The sequence below is a fragment of the Pipistrellus hanaki genome (assembly GCF_964339955.1).
Source record: "Pipistrellus hanaki genome assembly, chromosome: 5".
Lineage (NCBI taxonomy): Eukaryota > Metazoa > Chordata > Mammalia > Chiroptera > Vespertilionidae > Pipistrellus > Pipistrellus hanaki.
This window is the reverse complement of record NC_140507.1, coordinates 2,828,332-2,838,514: the sequence shown is the minus strand read 5'-3', so window position 1 is coordinate 2,838,514 and position 10,183 is coordinate 2,828,332. Positions and strand designations below refer to the sequence as shown.

Genomic DNA, 10,183 nt, shown 5'->3' with positions numbered 1-10,183 from the left:
GGCGGGGGACAGGGAGGCCGGCAGAGCCTATGGGGCAGGGCATCCGCCGCCTGGGCCTGGAATGAGTAGGGAAGGGCACCGCTCCCTCCTGCCAGCGCCCTCAGCTCCCTGGGTCCACCAGACACCGGGCCCAGCCGTGCCCCAGGTGGCCAGGCTCAGGCCAAGCAGGGTGGCTATTCTGCCTCCTCCCGCCCTGCCCTCACCCCGGACACAAAGAAAGCCAACGCCCAGGCCTCTTCCTGTGAGCTTTAATCACCACTCCACGGCCGGCGCTGGGTACCGGCCACAGAGCGCATCCACACAAGGTCAGCATGGCAGGTCCTAGTGGCCCTACACATGGGATCTCCACAGATTTGCACTTCGAACACGTATGAAAAATAAAATATATGGTATTTCGCTTTATAAATCTCCCCAGGCCATCGCTCTGTCTTTACAATAGCCACGACCCCCTCCGTCCAATCCACGCACGCGGCAGCCCGGAGCCCGGAGGCAAGTTCTGAGCCCGATGACGCCCAGGCCCCGGGGACGCTCCGGGGGCAGCGCCGGGGACAGTCAGGTGCGCCCAGGAACCAGCGTGGATTAAAACGCGCCGACCGCTCGCCACCAGGGAGACATCGCCTTTTCTGTCACCGGGAACATACATCCCCCAGAGCACTCCGAGGGGCTGGCGAGCTGCCTGGACCGTTGGCACCATGGAGAGGAGAGAGAGGCCTTGGAAAGCCACAAGCGGTGACAAAGCACTGACCCGAGGGAGAGGCGACAGAGGGGACAAGACGTGGCCTGAGCACCCCTCCCAGCTCCCTCTCCGGAGCCACAGACCCCCCTCTACCTTGGCAGGGGCAGGGCACGTCTGGCTGCCCGCCCTCCTGGTTCGTGGCATAGAGGACTGGGGGGCAGGACGGGTGGGGCTGCGTGCTACGTGCTCAGGGGGCAGCAGGATGCACTCAACACACAAAGGACACGGCCACTCGGACGGGATGGCTGCACAGCCTGCGAAGGGGACACACAGAGAAGCTCACGAGACACCAAGGACCCAGGGGTGGGCAGGGTGGGGTGCACTAGCATTTTCAGGGGTTCTGAACAGCGCCTGGGGGTCTACAATCCCCCGAGGAGGAAGTCAGATCACAGCCCGGCGGCTCAGGGCTTTCCCCGGGGACTCTGACCTGACCCCCAAAACAGCAAACCCGGGGTACGGAACAGAGAAGCCAGAGGCAGTGCTGCCATAGAGCCTCGGGCTGGTCAGGCAGGAGGTGCTGGTGGGGCAGCCGGGGCCTGAGCAGAGCCGGCCCCCGACCAGGAGCGGCTACAAGTCCAGCAGCCGCTCCTCGCAGGTCTCGGCCGGCCACTTGGAGGCGCCCCCGAACACGTCCACGTTGCCGTCCACCCAGGGGATGACGTTGCCCGGCAGGTTGGTGGAGCAGTTGGCGATGTTGGCGATCTCCTGGGCGCGCAGCACGCGGTCCCAGATGTTGAACTGGCTGAGCTCCCCCACGAAAGCCTGGGTGGCGTCAAACCGGCCCCCGATGGCGTCCTGCGGAGGACACAGAGCCATGTCAGAGCTGCCCTGAGGCGCGTAGCTGCCCCCTGAGCATGTAGCAAGGAGCCCCCACCCCGCCTGGCCCCACGGTTCTCTCTCCCCTGGCAGGGGTGTGGGCTGGCTTTGGGGAGAGGATGCCAGCTCGAGAGAGACAGAGCTGGGGGACGGGGTGCAGGGACTGGGGCCGGGGACATATCTTTACTCCACCGCCCAGTGTACATGGGGAGACATTTGGGCAAAGTCCCAAAACCAGGTCTAGACCTGGTCTCACAGCTCAGCCCTCCCCAGGGAGAGGTGACAGGGAGGAGAGCAGGGTGTGGGCCAAGGAAGGGCAGGGACTTAGCCCCCAAGGCCCTCGGCGCCTGCCCCCTCCCTTCCCATCAGCCTCCTGCTCAGCTTTGAAGTCAACAGCTCATCCACCCACGACCAGGTGCCAACCTGGGACCCCCGGGCACTCCGTTCTGGAAACTGTGTGAACCCACCGCACCAGCCTGGTCCCCCACCCCCAGAGAGCAAGACGGTGTGAGCAGAGCTGCGGGGGGAGGGGGGACGGCATGCCTCACCCCTTCAGGTAGCTGTCATGCTACGGGGTCCCCTCCAGCAGGCAGACAGCCGGGCGGGGCGAGGGGCGGCCTGCAGGCCCAGCCGCTCCCATCTTTCAGCCCCCGGACCCACCTGCTCCTGCCCGAGGATCAGCACGCCCCCCGGCTTGATGGGGTGCCAGGGGGCCAGGTTCTCCCCGGTGCCGAGCTTCTCCCCGTCCTGGAAGGCCTCCCACAGGCCGTCCCGCGTGGTCCAGGTGACGCAGATGTGGTGCCACTTGCCGTCGCCGACGAACAGGGGCAGCTGTGCCACCTGCGGGGGCAACGGGCAGGTGAGGCCCTGCGGGTGTCCCGGGCGTCCAAGCTGGGGGGACGGAGCCACGGGGTCCCTCCTGGTCGCCCCTTCTCTTCTCTGTTGGTGACATGCCTGGCCCGCCCGCCTCAGAGAGACCTTCGGGCTGGGAACACCAGGTGCCGGCAGACACTCGAGAAAAAGGGGACCAGGTCCCGGGCCCCGGGACAGCCCTGCTTTCAACAGGACACGCCTGGGCCTGGCATGGCCGAGGGGCCAGGACACTGTGCCGAACCAGCGGGTGTGACAGACAGTGCCCCACGCTGGCCATGGACGCCCGGGCTGGAGAAGCAACCGGGCAGCGAGGGCACCCTGGGCAAACGTCTCCAGACAGGAGTCAGACCAGGCGCCTGCACTCACAGGGGAGGTCCCAGCGCCCCTGCAGTGCCCGCCGGGGACTGCGTGGGGGCGCCTGCTGAGCGGAGCACAAAGGCTGCGCCTGCATGAGTGTGGGGGAGGGGCGTGCTGCCCGCACCCCCTCTCGCCCTGGGAGTGCTCTGCAGACCAGCTCCTCTGCCAGCTGTTGTTACTGCTGGTGTCCTAGCAACCCCGCCTCTCCCTTCCCGCACCTGGCTGTTCACAGGGCGTCTCACTGGAGAGGAAAACTAAGGCTCTTGGCCCTCAGGGCAGTGTCCAAGGAGCCGTTTAAAACCATTAGTGCCTGGCTCCGGAGCTCCGGGCTCAGAGACGTGGCCACTGCGGGGAGGAGCCCGCCAGGTGGATGACACTGCATTTTCCACTTAAGCAAGCTCCACCCAAGGCGGACAGAGCGAGGGGCTGGGTGGAGCCGCCCCGGCTCCCACAGCCATCCCGACGCTCAGCTCCAGCAAGGAGGCTGCGAGGGCGCAGCTCTGGCCACGTGGGGTCGGACCCCAGAATGAATGTCTGAGTGGGGCTGCTGGAGGGTCCCACAGACGCCCAGAGCTTGTCTCTTGGGGAGATCACACTCCAGAAAACCAGCCCGTCTATCCAAAGGGGACGTTTGCTCTGAGAAAGGCAAGACCGTAGGGATGAGGATCAGGTCAGCAGTGGCCACGGGCTGGGCTAGAAAGAGGAGCTGACCACCAGGGAAATGAGGGAATCGGGGAGGTGACGCAACCCTTGGGTTCTCATTGCAGGGATGGGTGTGCAATGGGCTGCATCTGTGAACGCTGGTCCGCTCAGTAAAAAGTGTAAATGTTAGTTACTGCATGTAAGTTATACCTCAACACCCCCCCCCCCAACAAAATATGCTCACGAGAACTATCACACACACACACACACACATACACACACACACACACACACACACACACGTACACACACATGTACACACTGTCCTCTTATCAGAGCAGTCCTGGGAAACGCCCTCCTGGCCAGGCCTCAGGGCCCATGACAACTCAAACTGGCAGGCAGGCGTCCCAGCTCATTCCCTGCCTCCCTGACCTCTGGCCTGGACCCTCGGCTGTTTCTCCCCAGCCTCACAGCTCAGATCTCCACGAGCTGCAGCGGCCAGCCCCCTGCGAGTCAGCTGTCCAAAGCAGGACGGAGTCGGTGCAGGGCGGTCCCCACCATGGGGAGGACAGCCCGCCGTCAGAGTCCCTGCGATTCCCTGACTATGACGAGGAAGGGGCGCCCAGGCCGGCCTCACCTTGTCGTTGATGAGCAGCTCGATGGGGTTGTTGCCCCACTCGATCAGCACGATCTCGTTGGCCTGGCCGGGCACGGCGTAGGAGAAGGGGGTGCCGATGCCGGGCGAGGCGCTGGACCGCAGCCACAGGCAGATGGTGAAGGCGTACAGCTCGGGCAGCGTCTTCTTGACCTTGCCGTACAGGTAGTTTGTGCGGAGCGGGAGGGACACTTTGAATGCATCGGGCGACTTGAATGCACTGTTGCCTGGGGGGGAAGAGAGGCCCGCAGCCTGTGAGCCCACCCAATCCAGCAAGGACCGTGTCCCAACTCACCTAGACCCTCCCCCCATCCCCCATCCCCAAGTCAATCCTCCCATCCATGGAGCATCTGCTGCAGGACAGCCACTGTCCAAGGTGCTGAAACTCCAGCGGGAACCCAGAGTGACCTCCCTCTTCAACCCTCGAGGCAGCAGGCACAGACAAGCTGGACCTCGTTTCCTGGTTGAATTAAGCCAGAAAGCCCTTTCTCAGCCAGGTCTCACTAGGTCCTTGCACCCTCAGCTCCCCCAGCGAGGGCGGAGTCGGGAACCACTTGATGGGCATGGAGGCAGGACACGTGACAGCGTCCCAGGCACTCGACAGACACGTGTGAAGCCAGCAGCAAGCCTTTGTCACTTCTCCCAGGAATGAGCCACCGCTGCCAGGGCAACAGAGTCAGGTGATTGTGTCCTGACTCCACAACTTAGCTCAGACGTGGCCTTTGCATAAATCCTGACAGGGATTGGCTCGTGGCGTGGCGTGGCTCAGGATCTGCCCTTTCCTCTCCACTTGGGTAACAACCTGACCAGAGCCTAGACCCTCCCCTGGGCCCACCTGGGACTGGTGAGAATCTGCTTGGCTGTCCCCATGTAAACGGTGCTTTCAAAATCCTTTAAAGTGACAGGTACTCTCACATGGGCCTAAGCAATTTTCAGTGCAGCCTGGATTTAAGTTCAAAATTAACAACAAAAAATAAACACATAGGACGCAGGACCTGCCTCTGGTCACCAGGTTCAAACGTTTGCAGGGTACCCCCTGATTCTGTGAGCTGTCAGGCCAAAAGCTCCCCTCTGATCTGGGGACCAGCTGCTGTCAGGGGAGGAGCCTAAATGCCCTCCGTGGACAAGTGTTCGTTCGGCACCACGAGGCCAGATGGTCCCCATGTGCCACCAGGGACGGGCCGGCTCCCAGGACCCAGAACCAAGCCAGTCCCTTCCTCCCTCCTGCAGAACGGGAGCCAGAATGATCGACCTTTCTCCACCGTGACCCCCAAACTCCTTCTCTGTCACAGCAATAACACGCCGGCCAGGGAAGAGCTTCTGAAGGCAAAGCTGAGGCCCAGCGTTACCCTCCCCACCTCTTGGGAGCAGGCAGCAGAGAAGTGCCTGAATCTGGGCTCCACGTGTGGTCTCACTCCTCTCTGCTGATTGTGGAGTCTTTTTTTAAAAATATTTTTTATTTTATTTTTTTTATAGAGAGGAAGGGAGAGGGATAGAGAGTCAGAAACATCGATGAGAGAGAAACATGGATCAGCTGCCTCCTGCACACCCCCTATGGGTATATGCCTGCAACCAATGTATGCCCTTGACCGGAATTGAACCTGGGACCTTTCAGTCCGCAGGCTGATACTCTAGCCACTGAGCCAAGCCGGTTAGGGCTGATTGTGTAGTCTTGCCTGATGCCCCCTGACCTCCCCCGCAGGGCGCCTTCCACCCAGGCTGCAGGGCTGCAGGGCTGCTGGCCACCTGGCGAGGGCTGAGAAGACCAGGTCACCTGCGGGAGCCAAGGGTGAGGCCAGGCTCTAAGGCCCCACAAGAGGCTGAGACAAAACTCAGAGAACCAGGAAGCCCCAACCCCTGGCTTGCACCACAGCTCAGGGCCCTCAGGAAGGAATGGCAGAGCGGCGAACAGCAGCCCCTCTTTCTACTCTGTGCAGTCACCAAGTTTGTGACCTGCAGGTGCCCCTGTGCCTCACGAAGGCGTGATGATCTAATAAAGAGAAATAGCTTCGGCCCTTGCAGGTGGGCAGGCTGCGTGTTGGTAACACCGTGGGCGTGGGAACGGCAGATGGGTTTAATTAGAGCCAGGAGAGCCTAGGGCGGGGGGGGGGGGGGGTGTCCGTCCTACCAGAGCCAGTGCCCTCCGTTTATACTACATAGCTGGGACGTCCAGAAGAAACTTAGCTAAAACCAACGAAGGCATTACAGGGCCTGGCCAATGCATCAGAGGCTGCGGGTGGCAGACAAGGCTAAGCAGCCCTGGGGCCAACGAGGCACGGCCTCTGAGCCTATCTCAGCGGACCACCAGGGAACAGAGTCAGCAGGTGGGGGTCCGGGAGCAGCCACGCCCTCCCCCAGGTGGCCTGTCCGTCAATGGACAAGAGCACCCTGGACTGGCCCCTCTCTGCCTGCCCTCCCTGCTCTGAGCCCAGCTTCCCGGACACTGCAGCCGAGAACCAAGGCGGGGGGGGGGGGGGGGGGGAGGCGGTGGCTGGGGGGGTGGAGGAGCGCGAGGCAGCGGCCACAGGGACGCGGGCAGCAGGGCACCCACCTCGCTCCAGCTCGCTCACCCTCTGCAGCAGTGCGCTCAGGGTGCTCTCGGTCTTCTGCCGGTGCGCTGAGGTCTCGTTGTGCAGCAGGGACTTCTCGTCCTCCAGCTCCGCGACCTTGCGCAGCAGCTGCCTCTCCAGCTCCCCCAGCCGCCGCTGGAGCAGCTCTCGGAAGTCGCCGGGTGGCAGCGCGGCGCTAGACACGTTCCCTCGGAGCTGGTGCTGGGGGGAGGGTGGGGGGGGGCATTAAAGGCCGGTCAGAGAGAAACGGGGACCAGCTCTGACGGCCCGCACCGAGGGAGCTGCTTCCAAGCATTTCAGAGGCTTTTTTTTTTTGGTTTGGAAAGGATTTCAAAGTCAGACAATTACTTTGCGGCAGTATTTGGAACTTGGGAATCTCATTTTTCGCCCCCCCCCCAAAAAAAAATCGATTTTGGCACCTCTAACTAGAAAATGTCAACCGACTTCTATCATCTTCCAGCAAAACCCCAAGCACAGCCAGGATCTTTTTTTTTTTTTTTTTTTTTTTTGAGTTAGTCAAACGGTCCTCAACGTGGATGCACTTTCATCTAGAAATGGGAACACCCGGTGTGGCCAAAGGCTGCGTGTGGAGTCATCCCTGGACACAGGAGATCCAGGCACGGACATCCTGAGATCCAGGGACCGGCTACCGCCTCCTGCCTGTCCCTGTCTCTCCCCGATTCCCATAGGGCTCGGGAGGAGCCTGCTGCTACCCAGCCCCGAGTCCTAACCAAACCATCTCTCTCTCTCTCTCTCTCTCTCTCTCTCTCTCTCTCTCTCTCTCTCTCTCTCTCCCTGTGTGTGTGTGTGTGTGTGTGTGTGTGTGTGTGTGTCTGGTTACCGTTAGATACTCTGTCTACACTTCAGTGCTCCCAAAGGCTAGCTGTCACCCATCACAGTGAGTCCGGGGACAGGCAGACGCTGGAGATGCTGTCTGTACCCATCACCCCAGGAAACCCTCCAACAGCGCTGCACTAATCACCGCTCATCATTGAAACCTGGCTTTGGGAGGAGGATTTGGGTAAACGTGTTGCACAGAAACGTCCCCACTTGGTAGCAGAGACGGGGATGAAAGGGAGATTTCTCTCTCTAAGTTCCAAAGGGCACCGCCTTCCGAGAGAGGCTGGGTAAGGTCCTTTCCCACCAGGCACGCGGGAGGGCACCTTCGGACCGCACGGCTCTCCAGCGGCTGCCTTTGAAGTTAACCGGCTGCCTCCTGCCTCCAAGGTGAGTCCCGGGCGGTGCGGCCGGTGACCCGCCACCAGCGCTGCGCTCGCGCCCCGCCAAGCGCCCTCCCCCCACCCCCTCAGGCCCCTGCCCGCTCCGGACCACCCCGACCTGACTGAATAACGGAAATGCGGGGGGCCAGGGGCCGCTGACCTCACACAGCAGCAGCCTCAGGTCACCCCGAAACAGCCTCCGGGAGCGCCCCCCCCCCCGCCCCGCCCCGGGAGACGAGGAGACTTGCAAGGAGAGAGCAGGCCGTCCGGGTCGGCCAGCCCGAACCTCACGAAGTGAATGGCCGCCCCGTGGGCTGCCCTGGCGCGCGCGCGGGGGGGGGGGGACTTCCAGGGTGGAGGGTTCGAGCCGCGCCGGTGGGATCTAGAACTCCCGCCCCAAACCCGGCTCCGTTCCATTCCCGCGTGGCATCGCGGGCAGGACCGAGCGCCCCACCCCCGCCCAGCTGTCCCCCACACCCCACCCGCCCTCAGGCCCCCGGCGCCCCGCTACCTCGAGGCTCTCCAGGCGGTCCTTGAGGGCCTGCAGCGAGCGGCCGAGCTGCTCCACCAGGTGCCCGGGGTCCCGGGGCAGGTCGCCCATGGTGTCCTTGCCGCCCGCCAGCCCCTCGCAGCGCGCCAGCTTGGCCGTGAGCTCGCGGATGGCCTCGCGCTGCGCGCCCAGCGTCTCCTTCTGCCGCACGACGGTCTCCCGCAGCTGCAGCACCGCCGCGCGCAGCTCCTCCTCGGGCGCCGCGGGCAGCGGGCAGCCGGCGCGCGCGGCCTCCGGGGGCAGCGCGGTGCACACGAAGCGGCTGCCGGGCGCCGGGACGTCCTGCGCCGCCGCCGCGGCCACGGCGAGCGCCAGCCCGGCGGCCAGCAGCGCCAGCATCGCCCCGGCGCCGCGGCGCTCGCTCGGGCACCGGCGGGTTGGCGCCGTCGGGGCGCGCGGCCGGGAGCCCTCGGGGCGGCCGGGAGCCTCCTCCGGGCGCGGAGCTCGAGGGCAGTGGAGCCGGAGTTCGCGGAGCCGCCGCCGCACGCCCGCTCTGGCCCGGCCGCCCGCGCGCCCTTTCTTAAGCCGGGGGGCGGCGGCGCGTGGGGCCGGCGCCGCGAGCGCTGATTGGCCCGGCCGGGCGCGCGTCACGCGAGGGGCGGGGCCGGGGTGCCTTCTCCCGCGGGCCGGCGCGGGGGCGCGGGCTCCAGAAGCTCTCCCCCCAGGAAAGAAGGGGCTGGATTTTTAAAAAATCCCCGGGTGCCCTTAGGAACCTTGGCCGGCGAGTGGGTGCCCCTTGGACCCACCCGAGGAGGCCGACTTCGCGCCCGGAGAGAAGCTGGGAGCCCCCGGGTGCCCGGCGCCCCAGGCGAGGTTGCTGGGCTCCGGGCGCGGCAGGAGGACCCGCTTAGCGGGCGCCGCAGCCCCGAAGCTGGAGGGGGGCTGACGCCCACTTCCCGAGGGAGAAAGGTGAGCAATCCCAGGAGGGTCTGGGTCCCAGGGCTGTGGCCTGGGGGCACCGTGGCTGGTGTGGGCTGCTGCCACTTGGCCCTGAAAGCGGGAAGGAGACGCAGGAGGCTCCCTAGACACCCTTCGCATCCGCGTCCCTGTCCCCGCCTCGGGGAGATCCTCAGGTCCGCGGGGATGGACAGAGGCTGCAGGCGCTGTGAAGAGGGGACACCTGCGTGCAACAGGCATGGATGGAGTGGGGCCAGGGTCAAGGCCACGCGCAGAGCTCTCCACAGTCCAGCAGATGGTGACCGTATTCAGCAATAACTGGGCGGGCTGGGGTTCATTCCACCGCAGTCATCATCATGGTGCCTCCGAGGAAAACCGGGCCCCGCCCATGCACTAGTATATGGGGTGCGCACAGGTCCAGTGTCTCCTTTTGAGGCCCCCTGTCCTCAGATTCTTGGAGAGAACAGATATGGGCAGAAACCCCAGAAGGCAGGCGCACATTTGTTTCAAAATCTTGCCTGTGGTTTACACACAAGTTCCAAGAGATTTTCCAATGCACAGCAGTAGGCTGAGCTGGTTTACTGCATGTTATAAATGGAAATCCTTATTTTTCTCTCTCTGTTTTTTAAGAAACCCCGTTGCAAGGCCATTAATCACATTATCCGTTACGCCAGAAACAAATGGTTTTGTCACTTGCGCACAGAAGCGGAGGTTGATGCTGTGTCAAACTGTATCGAAATAGATGAAGTTGTGATGATGATATAAAGTAGGCTGCAGTGATTAATCCTCAGCAACCCGATTTTGATCTGCTTTGCACTTCAAACAATAGCTTCTGTGATGGAAAGAGTTCTTGGATATTCAAGGACA

The 10,183-nt window shown here is 63.2% G+C and overlaps 1 protein-coding gene across 1 annotated transcript; it reads right to left on the bottom strand.

Moving 5' to 3' along the window:
- Positions 1-232: 232 nt before the first annotated feature.
- NPTX2 (neuronal pentraxin 2) lies at positions 233-8,897 on the bottom strand. Its single transcript, XM_084886774.1, has 5 exons — positions 8,381-8,897; positions 6,631-6,850; positions 4,062-4,306; positions 2,213-2,392; positions 233-1,531 (listed from the first exon to the last, which is right to left on the bottom strand). Exons 1-5 carry the CDS (start codon positions 8,756-8,758, stop codon positions 1,304-1,306), a joined length of 1,251 nt encoding a protein of 416 aa, XP_084742900.1. The 5' UTR covers positions 8,759-8,897; the 3' UTR covers positions 233-1,303.
- Positions 8,898-10,183: the final 1,286 nt, after the last annotated feature.

Coding starts and splice junctions, on each gene's coding strand:
- NPTX2 (XM_084886774.1), bottom strand. CDS start 8,758: ATGCTGGCGCTGCTGGCCGCCGGGCTGGCGCTCGCCGTGGCCGCGGCG. Junction 6,851..8,380: donor ACCGCCTGGAGAGCCTCGAG/GTAGCGGGGCGC, acceptor CCCTCCCCCCAG/CACCAGCTCCGAGGGAACGT. Junction 4,307..6,630: donor GGTGAGCGAGCTGGAGCGAG/GTGGGTGCCCTG, acceptor CTTCCCCCCCAG/GCAACAGTGCATTCAAGTCG.